The sequence below is a fragment of the Camelus bactrianus genome, chromosome X (genome assembly GCF_048773025.1).
Source record: "Camelus bactrianus isolate YW-2024 breed Bactrian camel chromosome X, ASM4877302v1, whole genome shotgun sequence".
Taxonomy (NCBI): domain Eukaryota; kingdom Metazoa; phylum Chordata; class Mammalia; order Artiodactyla; family Camelidae; genus Camelus; species Camelus bactrianus.
In genome coordinates, this window is record NC_133575.1 from 42,535,326 (window position 1) to 42,559,920 (window position 24,595).

Genomic DNA, 24,595 nt, shown 5'->3' on the forward strand with positions numbered 1-24,595 from the left:
CACAGAAAAAGCATTTAACAATTCAACACCCATTCATAATAAAAACTCCCTGAGTGGGTACTGAGGGAAGATCTCTCAATACAGAAAAGGCCATTTGAGAAGAATCCACAGCCAACGTCATACTCAACAGTGAAAAGCTGAAAGTGTTCCCTCTAAAATCAGGAACAAGACAAGGATGCCAACTCTCGCCACTTCTCTTTAACATAGTATTGGAAATTCTAGCCACAGCAATCGGACAAGAAAAATAAATAAAAGATATCCAAATTGGAAGGGAAGAGGTAATGCCGTCACTATTTGCAGATGACATGATACTATATATAGAAAACCCTAAGGTCTCCACCCAAAAACTATTATAATAAATGAATCCAGCAAGGTTGCAGGATACAAGATTAATATACAGAAATAGCATTTCTATACATCAATAATCAAATATCAGAAAGTAAAAAAAAAATACTGTTTAATATAGCATCAAAAAGAATAAAATACCTAGGAATAAACTTAACCAAAGAGGTGACATACCTATACTCTGAAAACTATAAAACACTGATTAAGGAGACTGAAGATTACACAAGGAAATGGAAAGATACCCTGTGCTCTTGGATTGGAAGAGTTAATATTGTTAAAATAGCTGTACAATCCAAAGCAATCTACAGATTTAATGCAATCCCTATCAAAATACCCATGATGGTTTTTCATATAACTTGAACATAATTCTAAAATTCATATGGAACCATAAAAGACTGTGAACTGTCAAAGCAATCTTGAGAAAAAAGAATAAAGCCAGAGGTATAACCCTCCCAGACTTCAGACTATCTACCAAGCTACAGTAATCAAAATAGCATGGTATTAGCACAAAACGGACACATAGATTAATGGAATAGAATACAGGGTCCAGAAATAAACTCATACTAAGGTCAATTAATCTATGACAAAAGAGGTAAGAACATACAATGGAGGAAAGACAGTCTCTTCAACAAGTGGTGCTAGAAAAATTGGACAGCTACATGTAAAACAATGAGATTAGAACATTCCCTCACACCATATACAAAAATAAACTCAAAGTAGTTTAAAGACCTAAATTTAAAACTTGAAACCATAAAACTCCCAGAAAAGAATATAGGCAGAAAACTCTTTGACATAAATTGTAGCAATATTTTTTTGGATCTGTCTCCTAAGGTAAAATAAATTTAAAAAATAAACAAATGGGACCTAATTAAACTTAAAAGCTTTTGCACAGCAAAGGAAACCACTGACAAAACAAAAAAGACAACCTACAGAATGGGAGAATATATTTACAAATGATGTGACTGACAAAGGGTTAATAACTCAAAAATATATAAACAGCTTATACAATTTAATATCAAAAAAACACAAACAACTCAATCAAAAAATGGGCAGAAGGCCTGAATAGACAGTTTTCCAAAGGAAGCATACAGACCACTAACAGGTACATGAAAAGATGCTCAACATCGCTAATCATCAGAGAAATGCAAATCAAAACCACAATGACGTATCAACTCACATCTGTCAGAATGGCTAACATCAAAAAGTGTATAAATAACAAATGCTGGAGAGGATGTGGAAAAAGGGAATCCTTGTATACTCTTGGTGAGAATGTAAATTGGTGCAGCCACTACGGAAAACAGTGTGGAGGTTCCTCAGAAAACCAAAAATAGAACTACTGTATGATCCAGCAATTCCACTCCTGGGTATATGTCCAGAAAAAAATGAAAACACTAATTTGAAAAGATACATGCACCTCATTGTTCATAGCAGCACTATTTACCATAGGCAAGACTTAGAAGCAACCTAAGTGTCCATCAACAGATGACTGGATAAAGAAGTTGTGGTATATATATACAATGGAATACTACTCAGTCATAAAAAATAACACCATTTGCAGCAACAGGGATAGATCTACAGGGTATTATGTTCAGACAGAGAAAAATAAATACTGTATGATATCACTATATGTGGAATCTAAAAAGTAAAATAAATAAATGGATGTGCAAAACAGAAACAGACTTACAGATATAGAAAACAAACTGGTGGTTACCAAAGGGGAAAGGGAAGTGTTTTGGGACAAATTAGGGGTATGGGGTTCACAGATAAAAACTACAATGTATAAAATAGATAAACAAGAAGGATATATTGTATAGCATATGGAATGATAGTAATTATCTTGTGATAATTTATAATGGCATATAATCTGCAAAAATACTGAATTGCTATGCTGTACACCTGAAACTAATATAATACTGTAAATCAACTATAATTCAATTAAATATATAAATAAAATGCATCTCTTGTAGATAGCATGCAGTTGAGTCTGATAGTGCATCTTTTATTTCTAATTTCAAGGTTTATTCCATTTACATTTAATGTAAGTATTGATATGGCTGGATTGGGATCTACCATTCTGCTATCAGTTTTCTATTCATCTCATCTAATTTCTGTTCCTCTGTTCTTTCTTGCCTTCTCCCCTTTTAATTTCTCTATTGACTTTATAGCTTTGTCTCTTTGCATTTTTTTTTAAATAGACTTTTTTTTTAGAGCAGTTTTAGGTACACAGTAAAATTTAATGGAAAGTACACAGTGTTCCTATATACTCTCTACCCTACACAGGCACAGTCTCCCCCTGGTATCAACAGCCAGCACCAGAGTGGTACATTTGTTATAATCAATGAACCTATATTGATGCATCATTATCACCCAAAGTCCCAAACTCACCCATAGTTTACATTAGGGTTCACGCTTGGTGTTGTACATTCTATGGCTTTGGAAAAATGTATAATGACATGTATCCATTTCAGCACTACACAGAATAGTTTCCCTGTCCTAAAAATCCTCTGTGTTCTGCCTATTCATCCCTCCTCCTCTAATTGCTGGTAACCACTGATCCTTCTACTGTCTCCATAATGTCATATAGTTGGAATCATATAGTATGTAGCCTTTTCAGATTAGCTTCTTTCTAGTAATATACATTTAAGGTTCCTCCATGGCTTTTTATGACTTGATAGCACATTTCCTTTTAGCAATGAATAATATTCCATCATCTGGAGGTACCACAGTTTATTTATCCATTTGCCTACTGAGGGCATCTTGGTTGCCTCCAAGTTTTGACCATCATGAATAAATTAGCTTCTATAAACGTTTGTGTGCAATTTTTGTGTGGCCCTAAGTTTTCAACTCACTTGGGCAAATACCAAAAAGTATGGTTGCTGGTTGGTAAGAGATTACTTAGTTCTGACAAACTGTCTTCTCCAAAGTGTTTGTACCATTTTGCATTCCCACCAGCAATGAACGATCATTCCTGTTGCTCCACTATCCATGCCAGCATCTGGTGTTGTCAGTGTTTTGAATTTTGGCCAGTCTTATAGGGGTGTAGTGGGATCAGTTGTTTTAATTTGCAGTTCCCTAATGACACATGATACTGAGCTTATTATTAAGTGTTTTAATTCAGGCACTGCTTCACTATCTCTGGGTTCCACTGTTTCAAATGAAAAGTTGACAACAATTCGTATCATTGTTCTTCTATATGTATTGTGTACTTTATTTCTGGGTGCTTTCAAGATTTTTTCTTTTTCTTTTGTTTTCAGCAGTTTGACTATGATGTGCCTATGTGTGTGGTTTTCTTTGTATTTAACCTGCTTAGGCCTTGCTGAGATTTCTGAACCTCTAAATTTGTGTTTCACAGATTTGGGGAAAACCTCAGCCACCTCAGCCATCATTTTTTCACATACTTTTTTTCTGGCCCCTTCTCTCTCTCTCCTACTGACATTCCAATTGTACATATAATAGACCTTTTTACATTGTTCCGCAGGTCACTGAGGCTCTTCACTTTTTTCCAATCTTTTTTGTTTTCAGATTGACTAACCTGTATTGATCTAAAGCTAACCAACCCTTTCTTCTGCCATTGCCAATCTATTAATTAGGCTCATCTGGTTTTTAAAAATTGAAATATAGTTGACATACAAATATTATGTTAGTTTCAGGTGTATTACAGTGGTTTGACATTTCCAAACATTATGAAATGATTCCCAAGGTAAGTCTGGTAACCATCTGTCCCGATACTAAGTTATTACAATATTATTGACCATATTCCTTATGCTGTATGTTACGTCCCCAGGGCTTATTTTACAACCGGAGATTTGTAGCTCTCAATCCCCTTCATCTATTTTGCCCCTACTCCCCAACTTCCCTCTCCTGTGACAACCACCCATTTTTTCTCTGTATCTGAGTCTGTTTTAAACTTCAGGTATTGTATTTTTCAGTTTCAGAATTTTTTGTGTATAGTTTCTACTTCTCTGAGATTTCTTACCTTTTCATTCATTACAAGCACATTTCTATGCCTCTAAGCATAGAAATAAGCTGCTGTAAAGTTCTTGTCTGTTAATTTCAACATCAGAGTCATCTTGGGGTTGGTCTCCATTGATTGCTTTTCCTCTTGAGTGTTAAGTCACATTTTCTTGTTTTTTTTTGTTTTCTTCATATGCACAATAGTTTAGGACTGAATCCCAGGCTTTGGGAATGGTATGCTGTAGAGATTCTGAATTCTGTTTTGTTCCTCTAAAGAGTATTCATTTTTTCATTTTAGCTAATTTTCATTAGGTAAATTTGTCTAGAACCAAAATCCCAAATTCTGTTTCCTCTGCACTGGGCAGCCACTGAATTATCCACTCAGTTATTTTAGCCCTGCCTAGGGTGCTTGGAGTCTATCCTGTGCATGCATAGCTTTGGAGTCTGCCAGAGACTTGGGCAGGGTTTATATAGAGAATTAGGGCTCCTCCTCTGTACTTCTCTCCTGGGATACTTTTTGGTTGCTACAGTCACCCTGAACTTAGTTCTCTCATTCCTCAACTAATAAGACTGCAATTTTCTATCCAAGTTTTACCTACCTCCACATCACAGCAACTACAGCCTGCCTGTGGGTGAAAAGCTATTAAAAAACAGGAAACCCTTTCAAATGACCACTGTTCTCTTCTCTGTGCTATAGCAGAAACAGCTTTGCAACTGGGAATTTTAGGGACTGTGTTAAAAATCCTAGCCTGGCCACTTTCTACCTATGTTAACCTTGGGTAAGTAAGTATTCAGACACCATTTCCTCGTCCTAAAATGGAAATAAGAATGTCTGCTTCCTGGGGTTGTTAAGAGGATCAAGTCAGATAATACATGAGATGAGGAAAACAGGCTCAGGGGGCTAGATGATGTCCTATCTGTTAAGTGGCAGGAGTAATTGGTTACTCCAGGTCCGTCTGTGCTTTTTCTGCTGTACCATATTGCTTCCATTTTTCTAATGACTATCTGCTCCACATTTCCCTACCAAAGACATTCCCAAGTACCTACTATGATCTAATTGCCAAGTTGAGCACCAAGAATATAGTAAGCTGAAGTCCCTTCCCTCAAGAAGTTCCAAGTACCATTCCCTACGTATTGACTGCCCTAGAGCCTATGTCTGCTTTTGGTTGCTCTCAGGGCCTTCAGATAGCTGTTCTGTTATATTCTGTTCAGTTTGCAATTGTTACCTATAGGAGGGGTGGCCTGATATGACTGAGTCTTCTGTTACCAGAAGCACAACTGCTATCCATGGATTTTTGGCTTTGCTATCTAGCTGTTCAGTCTGTTTTTATGGCATGATATTTAGAGAGATTAAAAACTGTCCTGCCCCACTGCCTCCATCCTCCCAGAATCATCTGCTATTTATTTTAATAATAAATGAAATCAGTATTATTCCATTTATATGCAGTTCTAGAGCAGGCAAAATTGAAGAATCAATATAGGAGTGTTAAAACTTTAAAGTAAAGGAATATTGAAAACATTAAAGATACTGGGTACTTTCAAGAGAAGAGGAAGATACAGTTGAGGAGGAGATATTAGGGGTTTCAACAATATTGCTAGTTTTCTACTAATTAAGCACAGAAATCGTTAAATGAGTACTTATTTTAATGTTAATTCTTTAAAGTGTAATATATCACATATATATGTAAACACATACACATATATACAAACAACATAGTATATATGTATATACATATCTTTAAAATGTGTATATATTGTATATGCTTTTTTGTTTGTATGCTATTTCAATAATTTTTAAAGCTTAAATAAAATTTCCAGTAAAATGTATAATTGTTCAAGCTTGAATATTCAAGTGATTTAAAGGACTCAGGGTTTGACCCCAAACATGGGTAAGAAATTATAAACAAAAGTGTACAACATGATGATGAGACATACATATACACTGTGGAACAATTACCAAGATCAAGGTAATTAACACATCCATCACCTCACTTAGTTAATCTTCTTGTGTGTGGTGATAATGTTAATGATCTACCCTCAGCAACTTTCAAGAATGCAATACCATGTTGTTAACTATAGTCACCATGCTACATTAGATCCTCAGAACTTATTTTTCTTAAAACTAAAAATTTCAACCACCTGACCTACATCACACACTTCACCCTACCTCCAGCCCCTGGAAACCACGATTATATTTTTTCTATGAAATCAACTTTTTTTAAAAAAGATTCCACATATAAGTGATATCGTATGTATTTTGTCTTTGTCTGGCTTATCAAATTATCACACTGTACACTTTCAACATATACAATTATGTTCATCCAAACAAAGATAATCACAGAAAAAGAGATATTTAATTAAATATTAAAAGAAAGGGATAAAAAAGTAACAGGAATTTGCTTTAAAATAAAAGTATAGCAATATTCAAAAAAAGGAATTACAAATAAAATTAAAACTAGATTTCTAAGTAGTTAAGTCCACTCAAAAAATAAACTTTATGATACAAATTGTATTTACAAACCAAAAACAGACTCATAGATACAGAAAACAAACTATGGTTACCAAAGGCGAAAGAGCAGGGAGGGATAAATAGGAGTTGGGGATTAACAGACACACATTACTATATATAAAATAGATAAACAAGGACCTACTGTATAGCACAGGGAACTATATTCAATTTTTGTAATAACATATAATGGAAAAGAATCTGAAAAGAAAATATATACACGTATGTATATGTATAACTGAATCATTTTGCTGTACATCTGAAACTAACATTGTAAATCAACTACACTTCAGTAAAACCTTAAGATAAATGAAATGAAACACTGATTAGAATCTTTCTGTTACTCAAGAACTTTTGTCCAGATTCCCTTTGCTTCTAAAGGGCAACAATACTTGGTCTGAATTTAACTGCCAGAGAGTTAGGGACCAGCAGTGTAGTAGTGTTAACTACTCTCCTCCCACCCCTTCATACCTGATGTTGTTTTGGCTATTCCCTGATCTGGTAATGCTCCAAATTTCCGATGCTGATCATACCAGTCATTCACCGTCATAGATGCCAGACTTGGATAACCAGCTCCAAATACTCTGCAAGAATCACATTGCATTTAGAAAGGTAAACATAAACAGCACTATTAGAAAGCCGCATTCATCCTCGCTCCCCTACTCAGCTGTATTCCGAGGAGTTGTACAAACTCCTGTAAGGATATTGTAAAAAGAAGTATCCAGGAAGGAGCATTAAAGGCAAGAGCTTTCATGGGAAGATAAATAACCCAGAACTGTTACCCAAGAAGCAATCCCACAGGCTAATGCCCTGCAGAGGAATGATGATCCTGTGGAAGGGGCATTTGATTTGGTGGGTCTAAAAGACATACAGAAGAAGGAGCTGCTTCTGCCACCCTATGGAAAAGTATCTCAACAACTCAGAATTAAATTCTAGATAGGCAGGTATGTCCTTCTGAGAACTGCAGTTGAAGGCAACAATGGGAAGCAACTTTAAAGTACACAGTTCTCCATTATTTTCCTTTCTTCTTTCTTTCGGTTTTTAATTAGTTAATTTATTTTTGTTGGTTTCCTTTTGAGCCTATTTTTAAGCTCACATTTGTGAGGGAAATGTCTCGTAAAGAGAGACAAGAGAAAGTATGAGAAGAGATAACATCTCTTTGAAGAAAGAACAGCCTCGCCAGGTGAAGCCATGACCTTTTAACAATGCCCAGTCTGTCTCTTACTCATGCGCTGCAAATGAACCACAAAAGCAGGGGGCCTACAAAGGCAACCCACTCTTTAGTACTACCTACTTGGCTTGGGCCTTGTTCCGAGTGAGAACAAAGGGTTTCATCGGAGGCTTGTCCTGACGAGATGAGAAAGAGGTTGATGCCTAAAAAGGAAATTAATTATCAGAAGTGCATTGGCCATTTTGCCCATCCCACTATGCAGGCACTCAAGTTTTCAGGTGTTTGAAAATCCCTGGATTCAAAATCCACCCACTCCCTATTTATCGGTCCCTAAGATATGTCTGCAGAATACTAATGGTAGAGGTTGGTTAGCCTCTCCTGAAGAGGCCCAAGTACCTTACTGGAAAGTGAGGAAGAGAAAGCTCTCCTAGGAACCATTACACAAGTGAAAAATTACTTAACTTTAAAACTCTCCACTTCAAAGAGGAAGATTCCAAAGCTTTCTTCCATGTTCCATCTAAATCCCTTGAGCTGAATTTGAAGCCCCTTTCCTCAGCCTGGCCTTCAGTGCTACAGTTGAATTAAGATCCTTCTAAAACTCAGTCCAATATAAATAATGCTATTAATTGGCCAGAGCTCCTGAGGGTGTTTTAGAAGGGGATGTTCCTAAATGCAAGTGGGGGAGAATGGGTTAGTAGCTCCCATATATAGGTGTACAGAAATGTGCCAAGGAACCTTGGCTGTCCAGGGGCATACTGAAACAAAATACAGTCAAAGAAAAGGTGTTCACTTGGTTCTAAACTCAATCACTTCCAGGGCCAATCCCAATACCAAATGAGAGAGCATAAAAACGAAACACAAAAACAAAGAAGGAGACAGGGGAGGATCCAAAAGAGTCCGGACTCATAATGCTTAAAAACCACTCATCCAGCTATGCTCAAGGGGCCTTGTGGCCTTAGATTACTAATGGTTCGTTCTTTGATTCTCTGACACAAGGAGCCAGGCTGATGTTACCCTGAGGCAAAAGCTCCTGGGCTCTATCAGTACAAATCAAATTAGCCCGAAGTTTCTCTGAGGACTTAAATAAATGCCTGCAACTAGCGGGTAGGTTCAACTCAATTCATGTTATATCCTGAATGAAAAAATAAGTGGCAGCAGAGCTTGATATTTTGAAGCAGCAGCCCCAAAACAGAGTTGCGATCTTCAGAGACAGCCAAAGTGGTGTTACACCAAGTTTTCTTTACCAACGTGCCCAACACTTTGTGCACTGAGAGGTGCTTGCTGTGTCCCATACTTGGCTGAACTAAGGTGTGAGAGTGCGTCACTGTGTAAGGTTAAATTCCGATTCCTCCCCCAACCTAAACACATTCAATGTCTTTTGTTTCACCTTCTTTTTCTTTTCTTTCTTCTCCAGTTCTTTTCTTCTTTCCCAGCCTCTCCCTCTTCCTGTTTATTACAGTCAAGCACAGATTTTTAAAGGCCTGTCTACCTCTGCCTTCCTTCAGCAGTCATGAATGCTCACAGCCAAAACCAATTTCCACTTGAGAGCAGTCTCCCCCCACCCCCCGGCATGTCACAAAATTACAAATGACTGCAAGTGTGTTACCTAGTTAGAAAGCACTGGGTGAATGCTACCCTAAACTAGAGAGAAAGCTATCCTGGTGAACCTTTAGCCTTCCTCTACTAATCTCAGTAGGAACAATGATTTTATGGAGACTTAAGAGGATTTTAATTTGATTACTCTCCTGGAGAAGATTCAAACCTCTGACAGTATCTTTTTGAGCTATATAGACAGGGACCAGGCTTACCTCCTTTGCAGAGTCTCTTTCTCTCAGGATCTTGATCTCCTGGTCAATGCTCTCAATCTCTTCTAAGCTGATACCAATCCACCTTCGAAGGTGAAGAAGGTAATATTCACGAACACATTCATCATCTGCTTGACCGCTGTCCACAGCAGATTTCAGTGCTGACAACCTATGCTCCATCTCCTTCTTCTGCTTGTATCTGTTCCACAGAAAAGCATTACCCATGAACTTAAACATAAAGCAGTATTCCTTCAAAAGAAGGCCACAGTAAGATTTCACCTTTGCAAATCATCAGGATGTCGAGTCCCACTTTGGCAAAGATACAGATTCTACAACTCAGAATTTGCCACCAAAGGCAGTTCTCTCAGGACGGTAAGGGAGGGATCAGCAGAGGCTGAGAAATATTCTGAAGCCAGAAAAATATAGAAGTAACCTGATCTGAGCAACTCCTCCCATCATCTTTAGAGATGGGAGGGCCTTAGTAACTTTAGGACATCAACCTTTACTAGGTGGGTGCTCAGTATCATACAGTGTCCATTTAGTTCAAATAATCATAGAATCTTAGGGGTCATTTACCTGCCATTGATGCAGGGATTCCTTCTGACATGGCCTAAAAAAATGGTCATCTCTTCTTTTCTTCTGGGCAAAACATTTCCAGCTCTTCTGACTCATCCTAGTATAATTTAAAGACTCATATCCACCCTGCCTGCATTTTTCAGGATGCATTCTAGTATGTCACCTATCACTCATCAGACTACTGTTTACTGAGTACTTATTGTGTGACAGGCACTGTTCTCACTGCTTGAGACACAGCAGTACACACAAGAAACTTCCTGCTCTCCTGAAGCTTTCATTCTAGTGGGAGCAGACAGACCAAAGGAAATAGAGTCAGGTGGTGCTAAGTGCCATGAAGAAGCAAAAAGCAAGATAAAGTGGACAGAGTGAGGTGTAAAAGTAGAGGTGATGAGGCGACACTTCTCTGAAGAGGTGAAAGTTGAGCAAAGGCTTCAAGGAACTAAGGAAGCGAGCCATGCCAGTATCTGAAAGAGCACTCTAAGGGGGAAAAGCAGATATGAAGGGCTTGGGGTGGGAGAGTACTGGCCTGGTATGTTTGTGTAATAGCAAGGAGGCCAGCATGGCTGCCATGGAGTGACAAAGAATGATAGGAAACAAGGTCAGAGAGGCAGCCAGGGCCATAATTTGTACAACTCTGCAGGAAGTAAGACCCCAAATATCAAATGTCATGGTATTTTGGGTGAGATGGGAAAGCCACTGAAGGCTTTAAAACGATACATGACATGAATACAGTGACATGAAAACTTTTTATGGACCACTCTGGCTGCTATGTGGAGTGTAGAGTGTGACAGGCTGGAAGGCAAGGGTGGAAGCAAGAAAATCAATTTAGAGGATACTGCCATAATCCAGGTGAGAGATAGTGACTTGAAATAGGGATGTGGTGAGATGTAGATGTACTTAAAATATAAAATGGATAGGATTTGCTGATTTACTGGATGTGAGGGCTTTAGGGAAAGAGAGGAGTCAAGGAAAGCTACAATTTACAAGAGAAGTGTCTTGAAATATCTATCTGGAACCCCACTCTAGACCTCCAGAATCAGATGCTCCTCTGCAGGTGTTCACCCAAATCTGGAGTTCTTAATCTCTGGTCCATGGACAGTTTGGGGGGAGGGGTATCCTTGAACTCCCCCAAATCTTGTACAGAATTCTGTGTATGCATTTTTTGGGGGCGGGGGAGAGGTAATGTAGTTTTAACCAAATTATCCAGGAGGTCCAGGACCCATGAAAAGTCAAGAACCACTGATCTGGAAACATTCTTTATTGTAAACACTTGGTTCTTCTGCTCTTTTACTCAACAAGTAGGCACTTTCTGTAATGTTACAAATAACTGTCATACATCACCGTAGGTGGCCTTCTCAGTGAAACACTACACAGGCCAATTCCTAGTTGATGAATGCTATTACAGGTATCACTTCAGAACATTTAACTCTGGTGCCACTCCTACCCCTACCCTCTTTCCTGGATGTACTTAAGTCAGGAAAAATAAAATACCAGGGCCTTATAATGTATATAATCCAGGGTAAACTCTGGGTTAATCTACCAGGCCTTTGAATAAGGTTCTGGTGCTTCCTTCTCATCCTCTGCGCATGTACGGTCTAATTGCGCTCTCTGGTCTTTCCTTCTTCTCTACTCCCTTGCTCCTAGTCATCTTTGGGACTTCTAAGTTCCTGAACAACTGTTCTTTGAGGCCAGTGTTTCTGAAACCTTTCTGTCTTAGCAGAACTCTTTCTTCTTATAAGAGCTTATCTGGAACTCCATAAGGAAGAACAGATAAAAATCCACCTTGGTTAAATCAGAGGAGAGGTCCCAACATCTTCCCTACCCAGGCGGTGCGGTGGAATCTTAGGGCTCCAAGGGACAGACTGTAAACCTCTGTCTTAGACCTTCATCACTGTTCTAGATTTCCGATGGTGAGCCATGACACAGAAACACTCCCTGTCACCCCTGAATTCCCCAGTGCCTGCCTGTCACCATTCTGACTCTGGGCAACTTTCATCACTCCCCTTTTCTGTTCCCGAGCTGCTGAAAGAGATAACGAATGACAAATTTGTGTCAGAGGAGTCAGCTATAAATTCCTATGATCAAACTTCGGCTGAACGGTCACTCTTGTTCAGCTATCCTTTTGTTCATCTTTTGTGGATTCCATGCCATTATCACGCTCACCAGATGGCCAGCCAACGGAGAAATTCCATTGCCCTTTTTACCTCAAAATCTCTGTAGCTTCACCTTTCCTCCTCTCGTCTTTAAGGGGCTAATGTCTTTACTGAGGCACTCTCTTTACCACTCCACTTTTGCTATCGGCCCTGTCCCCACCCACATTCTTTCAGGCCTCACTCTATCCTCCTCCCTGTCATTAGCAGTTAAAAATTTTCACTCTACTGCTGCCTTTCCCCTAACCTAGAAACACCTTCCCTCAATCCATGTTGTCGTTGCAAATGACCTCTCTCCTCTCTTTTCTATGCTGTAGTGGAAACAACACTAGAACTGGGAATTTACTGGGAATTTAAAGACCTGAGTTTAAATCCTAGCCTGGCCACTTACTAGCCATGTAACTCTGGACAAGTCGATACTCAGAGCCCATTTCCTTATCTCTAAAATGGGATAACACCTGCTTTATGGGGTTGTTGAGAGGATCGAATGAACAATACTCATGAAAGTGCTTTGTAAGCAGCAATATAATATAAACATTGTTAGCTGTTGAGAAAAACTGAGGTTAGGAGGAGCTAGATGATGCCCCAGCTATTAGGTGGCGGGAATTGGATTGATCACCCTAGGTCTGCCGGGCTCCAAAGCCCGGGCTTTTTCTGCTACACCATATTGCTTCCATCTTTCTGATGATCACTCTGTCTTTCCCAGAGATCCCTCGAGTACCTACGATGATCCAACTGCTGAGTTGCACACCAAGGATACAATGATACAATTAGTCAAGTTCTCTGACCTTTAGACGTTCCAATGACAGATGGTTATGCCGTAAGTAACAAACTAAGTGCTACAGTATCTGGGAGGGGAGACAGGTAGGGAGAAGCTTCAAAGAGGACATGACATTGCTCTCTCTTCCTCAGGCTTCTTCCTGTAAGTACTTCTGTCCATATGTACCTTGTTGAGTCTCTTACCTCTGATTGCTTTTTCCTTCCTTGTCCTTTTCCCTTAATTCGCCCCAAGGTTTTATCCTTGGCTTTTTTCTGTCTACAAAACCGTCTCGTAAGTTTTAGTTACACATTTCGATCTGTCTACAGACATGGTGGTCCAGTTGTCACTTCAGGACCTAAATTCAGCAAATATAAAACTAGACTCATGACTTACCTAGCTTCTACTTCTCCATTTCTGCAGAAAGAATGCAGGTGCAGTTAATCAACAAGACTTACACTTACTCCTCAAAGATGGGAATTAGAGTAGAGAAGACATATGAAGAAACAGGTCTGGAGAGAGAGGACACACCATTTAGGTGTTTTATGTAGGATGGCCTCAGCATGCAGTCATGGGGTGGGGAGGGAGGACTTATAGGCAGTAAATAAGGATCTGAGCAATGTATTTTCTACTCATATAAATGCTTCCTGCAAAAGTAATCTCTCTAATGGCTGTTACTTCATTTTTATCACTTCTTCCCAGTCGAAGTACTATTATAACATGTTAACTTGTCTTTCTGCCTCTCTCTTCTCTTCCAATGTTCCATACACATCACTTTCTTATGCAGTCTTCTGCTGATACTGCTCTTAGCTTCTATTAAACCAGACTATTCTCCATTCCCTGTACATACCTCAAACTACCCTTTTGCTCAGGTTGTTCCTTCTGCTTATCAGCAATAAATATTTCTTGAGCACCTTCCATATGCCAGGCCCTGTGCTAGGTATACCACACAGAACAAGAGAGAAATGGCTCCTGCTCTCATGGAGTACACATTCTCGTAAGGGAGAAAGACAAAGCCCAGAAAGACAGATAAACGAAGAGCATTCCATACAAAGAGAACAAAACGTACAAAGACTCTAGAAGGAAAGAGCTGGATTGGTTCAGAACTGAAAGAAGGCTATCATGGCAGAGGTTTAGTGAACAAAGGGAGTATGATCTAAGATGAGACTGGAGAGAGATGACAGATCATGCAGGTCTTTTCATTAGTGGTTTGGTTATATCAGGTGAAAGATCCTGGTGGCTTACCTTCAGATGAAGGTATGCCAGTGAAGACAGAAAGAAACAGGACATGGTACATTTTGTAGCTAGAACTGGCAGGCCTTGCTGATGGACTGCATGTGGCAATTCAGAAGAGAGGAATCGAAGCTAATTCCCAGGTTTCTGGCTTAAACACCTGGGTGAATGGTGGTACACTCATTGAGCTCGTGAAGACTGGGGTGTAGGGGCACCTCTGGGGATGAAAAAGCCAAGGGTTCAACTTAGAGCAAGTTTGCGATGTCTATGAAACATCCACGTACGGTGTTGGAAGTGTGAGTCTGAAGGTCAGGAGAGCTCTGGGTTAGTGGTATAAATGTGGGAGCCTTTTAGTAAGAAGATAATGTTGTTATCTCGTCTGTCAGGCATTTAAAAAAAAAAATTCAAAAATCAACTTTTGTAGCCAAAGAAATGCAAATCAAAACAATGAGATACCTTTCTTGTTTGCCCATTTGGATTTTCTAAGTGTTAACATCCAATATGGGTGCAGTGGGATATACTCTGAAACTCTGTTATTGTGGAAAGCAATACTGTTACCATCAAGAGTCAAAATATACAAACCCTTTGATCTAGGCACTGGTCCTTCTAGAAATCTATCCTAAGGGAACAGTGACAGATACAGTTAGGTTTCTTCATAACATTACTTAGAATAGCAAAAACAAGCAAACAAAAAACAAACCCATAAACAGTCTAAGTATTTGACAATAAAAGATTAGTTTAAATAATTACCACATGACTAGAAGATGGAATATTATGTAACCATTAAATATCATGGCTTCAAAAGACATAGGGAAATCACAATATGATGTTAGGTTAAATAAAGATAAAAAAACTATATATACAGTATTATTCCAAATTTATTAGCTTAAATAACTATATATCTGGAACAAAATACATCAGGAAGTTGACAAAGATATCTGAGTGCTAGGATGAAAGCTTATTTTTAATTTTAAAAATATTCCATTTTCCAACTTTCTACAATGAGTATTATTACTTTTACATTCAGGAAAGCCTGTAATTTCCATTTTTAACCATCTTTCTAGGCACATCTCAAATGCTACTACATTCTGAAACTTTTTCCTCCAACCAGATGTGATCACTCCTTGGTCTTTCTCCACAATACCATTTGTATGTCTATGGCATTTACAGATTTTTTTTTATATGTTACAATTATTGGATACCAAATTCACTGTTTAAACTACAAGCTATACACCAATGGGCTGCCCCTAGCCTCTTACAAAGGACATGACGCTGAATTCGTATCAGTCTATCCGATTTCCTCAAAAATCATTCACTATCATTCACTTACTCCTAACCATGCTTTGTTCTTCTTTAAAGCCCTTGCCACCTAAAATCACATTATTATTTACTAGCTTGCTGTCTGTCTCCTCTACCAAAATAAAAGCTCCATGAGGGAATGGACTTTGGTTCTCCAGCACCTAGAACAGTTCCTGGCACACAGTAAAGGCTCAGATATGTTAAATGAATCAATCAATTTTCAGCTCTCTAGACCAGGCCTCTCCTCTGAGCTTCACACTACCTGATACCACTATTGGATGTCTTGTAGGCACGTTAAAGCAACATGTCTCAATACAGAATTCATACTCTCTCCGATCTGTTCCTCCTCCTCTATTACCCATCTTAGTGAGTTCCACAGCCATCCACCTAAATCAAAAACACAGACTCTTCCTTCCCACCTGCCACAACCGATCGCCAGGTTTTCTGCAGATTCAACCTTGTAAGTAAATATATCCCCACCCCAATCCCTTCTGCATTACAGCAGTAAGGCCTCATCACCTCTGTGACCTAACTGGATCTAACCTCCCTCAGATGTTCCTAACTGCTGCCAGAGTTATGCTAGTTAAAATGCAAATATGACCTTGCTACTCTTTCAGGAAAAAAACCAAAAACTTCCAGTGGATCCCAAGTCACCAACCAAAGTTTAAGCTCTTTAGCATGGCCTAATAGTAGGTAATATTTAAAGAATATTTACTATGTGCCAGATACTGTGCTAGCTGTTTTGGGTGGTTTATCTTATTAATGCTTCTTAACCCTCCTCTCGTCTTTAAGGGGCTAATGTCTTTACTGAGGCACTCTCTTTACCACTCCACTTTTGCTATCGGCCCTGTCCCCACCCACATTCTTTCAGGCCTCACTCTATCCTCCTCCCTGTCATTAGCAGTTAAAAATTTTCACTCTACTGCTGCCTTTCCCCTAACCTAGAAACACCTTCCCTCAATCCATGTTGTCGTTGCAAATGACCTCTCTCCTCTCTTTTCTATGCTGTAGTGGAAACAACACTAGAACTGGGAATTTACTGGGAATTTAAAGACCTGAGTTTAAATCCTAGCCTGGCCACTTACTAGCCATGTAACTCTGGACAAGTAGATACTCAGAGCCCATTTCCTTATCTCTAAAATGGGATAACACCTGCTTTATGGGGTTGTTGAGAGGATCGAATGAACAATACTCATGAAAGTGCTTTGTAAGCAGCAATATAATATAAACATTGTTAGCTGTTGAGAAAAACTGAGGTTAGGAGGAGCTAGATGATGCCCCAGCTATTAGGTGGCGGGAATTGGATTGATCACCCTAGGTCTGCCGGGCTCCAAAGCCCGGGCTTTTTCTGCTACACCATATTGCTTCCATCTTTCTGATGATCACTCTGTCTTTCCCAGAGATCCCTCGAGTACCTACGATGATCCAACTGCTGAGTTGCACACCAAGGATACAATGATACAATTAGTCAAGTTCTCTGACCTTTAGACGTTCCAATGACAGATGGTTATGCCGTAAGTAACAAACTAAGTGCTACAGTATCTGGGAGGGGAGACAGGTAGGGAGAAGCTTCAAAGAGGACATGACATTGCTCTCTCTTCCTCAGGCTTCTTCCTGTAAGTACTTCTGTCCATATGTACCTTGTTGAGTCTCTTACCTCTGATTGCTTTTTCCTTCCTTGTCCTTTTCCCTTAATTCGCCCCAAGGTTTTATCCTTGGCTTTTTTCTGTCTACAAAACCGTCTCGTAAGTTTTAGTTACACATTTCGATCTGTCTACAGACATGGTGGTCCAGTTGTCACTTCAGGACCTAAATTCAGCAAATATAAAACTAGACTCATGACTTACCTAGCTTCTACTTCTCCATTTCTGCAGAAAGAATGCAGGTGCAGTTAATCAACAAGACTTACACTTAGATTATGAGGAGACCTGAGGCTCAGACAGGTTACATAAGTTACCCAAAGTCCAGTGGCTTATAAGTAAAGCTGGGTCTCAAACCCAGGTCTCTTCCACAACCTGTACTCAGCTACAACAATGTAACAATAGCTGACTATGAGTGTTTACTGCTTCACTTAAACACTGTACTAAGTGCTTTTTTGGCATCTCTCTCCTAATCTTCGTAACTATTTACTGGATGTATTACTATCCAATTTTATAGCTGGGTAAATTAAGGCACCAAGAATTTACCCAAGGAATTTACCCAAAGTCAGAATGATTAAATGCTGGAGCTGGGATTCAAACCTCTTCTCAGGTTCTCAGCAACAAAGTTGTTCTTTCACCTTCCTCACATCCCAAGCTCTCCTTGGTCTGGACCCTGCAACATTCTTCAGCACCATTCCTTTCCCCTCTTCACTAACTCCTTTGTGTTCTAGTATCACCGAATTACATACAGTTGTTCCCCACACCAGCACTGTGTTCTTTAATGCCCCTGTAGCTTTACTAATACTATTATCTCTGCTGGCTAAAAGCCTCTTTTCCTCTTCCTCTAGATAATAGTCCTATGCATCCTTCAACAATTCATCATAGGAGTCACCTTTTCCAGGGAACATTCTCTCTCCTGCTCTCTTTGGTTAGGTGCCCCTCTTGTATCTTGTATAAACGCCCATACTTGTATCCCCAGTGCCTAGCACGATTCCTAGACACTATGAGCACTCGTTAAATATTTTTTTTAAAAAACTAAGAGTAAGCAAGTTGTTCAAGGTCACATGATGAAGCTGAGACAGGACTAATCGTTAGCTCAGGATGTTACACATCTGATCCAGCATTCTGTTAGAACAGAGCTTCTCAATCAGTGAACCTTAAATGGACCATAGCTCCAAGATATTGTGCCCTTTAGAAATACTTACCCCACTGTACCATGTGAATATTGCTATGCTGTGATGTGGGAGAGATCCGGGAACACTTTACTAAACTACATTGCTGCTGTTGGCAACCATAAGGTGCTAGGGATCTGATGGTTAGGTATGATCATGTCAACAAAGGCAGAGGCTTCTTGAAAAAGTCGGGAGAGTTTGCTCTCACCAGGGCCTATGCTCAATAATAATTCAAAGAGTAACATACATCGTTTCCCACCCCATCAGAAAAAAACATGCACCCCTCCCCCTCTACGGTACTGCCACTGGGCAGTCCTCAAATGACCCACCTCTCTATTTTAGCCTGTCTTTGAGATGCCATAGCAACGAGGCTAGGATAGGCCATGGAGGAATTAGCAGTGTTATTTTCAGCTGAGTTGGTCTTGGTTTTGGGCAGCTCAAACTCTGCCACGTGATGGTATTGGCACTGAGTTAAGTAGTTTAAAAAGTGTTCTCGAGCCCTCTGCAAGTGATCTAGACGCTTGCTGGGGTTGACTTGTTTCATGACGAAAGCTCCTTGAAATGCTGGCACCAACAGGTACTTCAGGTCGGTGGAAGCAATCTCTTCCAAATCTTCATTTCGGCTGCAAAGAGCAAAGAGGAGGCTGTGAAGCCCGGCTGGGTATTTAAACGGTGGCCCTTGCTTCCTGGGGGAGAGGACTGGGGTGAGAGTGGGGCAAAGGGAGAAGGCACGGTAAACAGCGGCCGGATTTCTTAAATAAAAGTGGCTGAGCGCTCACACCCAATGCCTATGCAAATAGCCGACGCTAGGGAGCAGAGTCGTGGAATATTAACTACCTCAGAAGAGAGGTGGAGAATGTAAACAACGTATACGAGATCGCAGTGGGAGGGAGGGATGAAAGGGTCCCGGTTTTAAAGGTCTCCTCCACCTACGCTCAATGGCTCCACCCTTGGTAATTATTACGTCTGTTCTTAGCCATTGTTAACCTCTCCCATACCTGAACAAGTCGAGCTGCGTTAACATTTCGGCAGCGTTCTTCAGGAGGTCTAGTCCCTTGATCACCTTATCTTGGATAATCCGGGAGCCGGTGGGTTCAGTTGTTACTTCTAGTTCGTCCAGAAGCTGCTTGCTGGTTTCGAACAGCTCGGGGAGCCGAGGGAGCAGTAACTCGTCTTCGGCTGCTGCCATCTTGGGGAGGGAGGAACCCGGAAGATCTGACTTCCGGGGTCAAAGGCAACCTTGCGAAAAATGAGTGGGCGAGAAAGGGCGAAACCGGAAGAGGCGCCGCATAGGTCCAGTAGCTCCATTGTTAGCAAAGCGTCTGACAACTTCCGGAAGCGGCTGTTACCTGACCCTAGCAACCGTTTCCATAGACTCGTTTTACCAGGCTGCCTATTACAAGTAGTAGGCATCTGTAACAGACACAAACAAACAAGCAAACCCTAGGCGCTGCTTTTTCGCTCGGCTCCTCGTCACCGACCCTGGGCTGCGAAGTTCCGTGGCGTCTGAGGCCCGGGTGTGACGAGGCTGAGTTCCGAGCGAGGGCGGGCGCGGGCGAGCTCCGGGAGCCAGCCAGGCGTCCGCCTTACCTCGCGAGGTGCTCCCTGGGCTGAGGGGCGTGGGCGGCCAGGGACGCGGGCCTCCGCGCTGCTTCCTCGGTTCTCAGGTATGCGCGCGTGAGCGCGAAGTGCAAATAAGCGCCCCCCTCCGACTTCCGTCCACCCACCATCTGGAGCTCGGGGTTCCTCCAGCCAATCCTCACCCGCCCTCTTCCCCGTCACGTCACCCCTCCTCTACACACATGCACACTCTCACACTTTCAAAAGTTACTTCCTCGAAACCTTCCTTGAGACCCTCTCCCCCGCCAAGCCACAGAGAATTTTCATTTTCTGTGCATCTCTTATCAGAGCACCCACCACACAGTATTACAGCTAGTGATTTACAAATCTCCCGTACAGAATGAGTCTGATTAATTTTTGCACCCCTCTGGCTAGCCCAGTGCCTGGCACTTATTAAGTGCTCAGTGTCATTATATGAATAGAAAAATAAGTGATGTGTTTGGAAAGCAGCCCAACTACGCAGAACTGCGCTGTTCAATATGGTAGCTACTAGTCACATGGGGCTATTGAGCACATGAATGTGGCTATTTCGAATTAAGATGTGCTATAAATGTAAAATATACACCAGATTTTGAGAACTTATTATAAAAATAATACAAATCTCAATTTTCACACTGACTACATGTTGAAATGCTAATGTTTTGTATATATTGGGTTAAATATTTTATTAAAATTAATTTCACTTGTGTCTTTTCACTTAAGTGTGCCTACTAGAAAACTCAATTATATTGGGCTCATATTTGTGGCTTACATTATAATTCTACTGTACACTGCTGATGTAAAAATATAATTCCAGGACTTTGAAAGAAGGGACCTCACTGCTTTGAACGAATCAATATAACCTTAGGACACACCCCAAGTTGTTCTTAGAGATTTAAGTCAAGTAAAATGCGTGCTGCCTGCCCTGGAAAATAAGCTTTTAAACTAAATACAGTTTAACCATAGTTGAGAAGAAATTTTTTTTCATGTAGAAACAACTAGAGGGCAATATAGGACAGTATATAACTAGGGGATACATTGTATCGCACAAGTTGTTGGAAAACCAAGAAGTGACACGTCATTCTATGCTAGGAGTAGTTCAGAAAGCTTCTTAGACATGAAATGCCATCATGGAATTTCCAAGTTGGAAGGGGACCTCAAAAATCAGAGGAAAAAACTGAGACCAGAAAAGTTAAGTGACTTGCCCAACCAGCTGTGACAAAGCCAGTGTCTTCTAAATTCAATTGTTTTTACTCCATCAATCTTAACTGAGTAGGATTTTTAAAAATGGAGAGAGAGGCCTTTTATGTGGGACAGAATGAAGCCCTGAGCTAAAACGCTGTTTGACAAGGAGAGGAGAGTGGGGCATAAGTGTAGGTTGGAAAAGCTTCCCAGGCGATTCTAATAAGCCTCTCCTTGCAACCCATTTTAGAAGCTGAGGAGGAAGGGAGGCTCTGGCGAATTACCTATTTGATTTGTCTGGCACCTCTAATGACTCTAGTAAACTGAACTTTCAGGGTCAGCCTTGGCCAGGAATACAAAGAAGAAAAATAGTACTTGTGTAGGAGACTTAGAAACTCAGTAATTGTGAGACTAAAGATAATTTGTTCCTGCACATTTGCTTGGATTAAGACATAGCTTCACTGTTGCCTAAGAGAAGAAAAACATACATAATTTGAATTTGGTCCTGAACTTTGTAAGCCATTTTTCTATATCTTTCAGAATGAGTTTTCATGGTAGCTGGCAACTATTTGAGTGCATATTATATATTCAAATCACCATTTTAAGTATTGCAACTTATTTTGATATAATACCAAGATTAAAAAGTGATTAGAAAAAATGAATTGTGTATTGTGTTTCTGTGTGTAAACACTTTATCACATTAAATCCCTGTTGTGTATGGGAGATTTTTTTTTAAATCCTAGTTTAGGGGAACTAGAAAGGCCCTTAGAAATCATGGGAGTATAATGGTACTTAAACTTTTTGTTAGTAGCAGAACTCTTTTTCCAAACCAAATTTTAGACAGGCCTATAATTTCTAAAAGGGCTGCTATATTTGAAGTGGATACAAAGAAGCCTGCCAACTCAGCCCATCTTTCTCCCAACTTGTGCAGCAGCACCCAAGGCAGCAAAGCACTTCTGAGGGACTCAAGGTCTCTAAGTAACACAGTATAAAAAGCACTAATCTAGCACAGCCCCCCTCGTTTAACAGATAAGGAAACTGAGACCCTGAGGAGTCAGGTGACTTGCCCAAGGTTGCACAGCTAGGACAACTAAGGAACAGTATACAGAGTGAGTGGGGATGGGGAGGAACTAGAGTCCAGGAAAATAGTAGGAAACATTTTAAGTAATCTACGCACAACCTTTCAAGTATTTCCTATTGTGACTCCCTGTTTGAAATGATGGATATTTGTCATGTTTGGACCTCAGCACAGATTTGTTATCTTAGATGAACTGTGTGATTCATGAGAGAAATGTTATAGTAGACCCTTTCCTGCCTGTCTGAATTGAGGTGCTTGGCAGTTCAGACCTTCTTTGGTCTACTTTAGAGGGCCTACTGCTGTTTTGTCTTGAGTGAGTAATATTCTACTGATATTTGTACCTGCAATGCCAGCAATGTCACTAGATGAGATCAAAGTGTGTGTAGTGTGAAGTCAAGAAAAGGCTGTAACTTGCCAAAAAATTATTTATGGAATAATGACAATCCTTAGTGTTCAAGCTATCTTCAGTAAGTATTTCCAAGATTTGAATTTGCCTCTCTAGCAGCAGGAAGTTCATTAAGCCATGAAAGGAAAAATTGCAATACAATGAAGACTGCATTAAATGAAAGATTTAAATTCCCACTTTTACATCCAGCTCTGAGGAATGCAGTACAGCATTTAAAAATACTCTGGAAACTTAATATTTGAGTCCTACCTCTGCTACTGGGTAGCTGTGTGACCCTGCAGAAGTCCCTTCCTCCCCTCTTTCCACATTTGTCCTGTGTTACCTGAATACCAGGCACTGGGAATTCAAAGAAGAACAAGACACTGGGGTTGGGCCCTTAAGGGGCCCATAGTTCAATGGAAAAGATAGGTAAACAAATAAATAGCAATTTGGTAAGAATGGAGGGAATAACTTTATTCCTGAGGGTGGCATTCTGTTAAAGGTCAAACTCCATATCCGACTTTTTTTTTTTGAGTCTCATTAATTTTCTTTGATTTACAATGTTGTATTAGTTTCTGGTGTACAGCATAGTGATTCAGTTATACATATAAACAGATACATATTCTTTCTCATTACAGCATACCTGACTTTCTGATCCTTTCTGATCTGATGCTGACATCCTTTTTACTCTGTGCCCCCATGGATCCTAAGCCCTCTCCACCTTTAGCAAACTCTCCTAGTTCTCCAAAACTATCATGTTTCTTAGGCCTTCACGCATTTACATGGGTTGTGTCTTCTGCCTGCAATGTCCTTCTCTCTTTCGTCTGCCTGGCAAATGTCTGTTCATTACCTAAGACTTAACTCAAGAATCACTTCCTCCAGGAAGCATTTCCTGATCTTTCACCTCCAAGTGAGGTGCTCTCCTCTTAGCTCTCATAGCAGTTTATTCATCTCCCTATGACAGTACTGGACTATGGTCTTCTTCATCCACAACAGTCTCTCACTTGCCTGAGAGCTCCTTGAGGTCAGGGAGAGTGCCTCACTCGACTTGGTTTACCTCAGCACGGCACCTGACCCCAGTTAGGTAAGAACTCAGTGTTAAATGGATCATGTTACATAACAGTAATACCTTACCTTCTCTGAGGGCTCACTTCCTGCCAGGTGACTATGCTAAGAATTTAAATGAATTTTCTCAACTAAGCCTCACAACTGACATAAGAAAGAGGTGTTGTCACAGCCTTATTTTACAAATGAGGAAATTGTGGCTCAGAGAGGTTAAAGTAACTGGCCCATTAGTGCTCCCTTGTACTGGGATTTGAACCCAATCCACTGAATCCAGTTCCTATTCCAGAGCTCATGTTCTTAACTACTATACTATAAAAGAGGGGGGAAATTACAGACCTAGTAAAGAACAAGAGAGGAAATGAACATGTAACAGATTTGTGCTAAAAAGTAAAACGAGGGGGAGGCTATAGCTCAGTGGTAGAGTGCATGCTTAGCATGAATAAGGTCCTGGGTTCAATTCCCAGTATCTCCATCAAAAAAATATTAAAATAAATAAACAAACCTAGTTAACTGCTGCCCCCCCCCCTTTTTTTTAAATAAAAGGAAGTAAGGCTGAATCAGTAGGCTAGCCCACATTGTGGAGGATGTACAGTCTGCCAGAAGTGTGCAGATTTGATGTGGTGTAGGCAATAGGGAAGCATTTGGTTTAATTTAGTATTTATTGAGGACCTATTATGT

The 24,595-nt window shown here is 40.2% G+C and overlaps 2 protein-coding genes across 21 annotated transcripts in view; one reads left to right on the forward strand and one right to left on the reverse strand.

Moving 5' to 3' along the window:
- The window catches only part of IGBP1 (immunoglobulin binding protein 1), a 34,930-nt gene extending 14,601 nt beyond the window's left edge, over nt 1-20,329 (reverse strand). The window contains exons 1-5 of the mRNA XM_010973630.3: nt 19,607-20,329; nt 18,938-19,231; nt 9,785-9,980; nt 8,100-8,179; nt 7,277-7,389 (exon numbers count right to left, since the gene is read on the reverse strand). Coding sequence (XP_010971932.1) covers nt 7,277-7,389; nt 8,100-8,179; nt 9,785-9,980; nt 18,938-19,231; nt 19,607-19,797 — 874 coding nt within the window. The 5' untranslated portion in view covers nt 19,798-20,329. The remainder of the gene's footprint in view (nt 1-7,276; nt 7,390-8,099; nt 8,180-9,784; nt 9,981-18,937; nt 19,232-19,606) is intronic.
- Nucleotides 1-24,595, forward strand: part of AWAT2 (acyl-CoA wax alcohol acyltransferase 2) — a 181,250-nt gene that overhangs the window by 98,362 nt on the left and 58,293 nt on the right. For all 20 annotated transcript variants that reach the window (XM_074359638.1, XM_074359635.1, XM_074359642.1 and 17 more), the window contains 2 exons: nt 13,214-13,327; nt 17,197-17,310. The gene's annotated coding sequence lies outside the window, so the exon portion shown is untranslated. The remainder of the gene's footprint in view (nt 1-13,213; nt 13,328-17,196; nt 17,311-24,595) is intronic.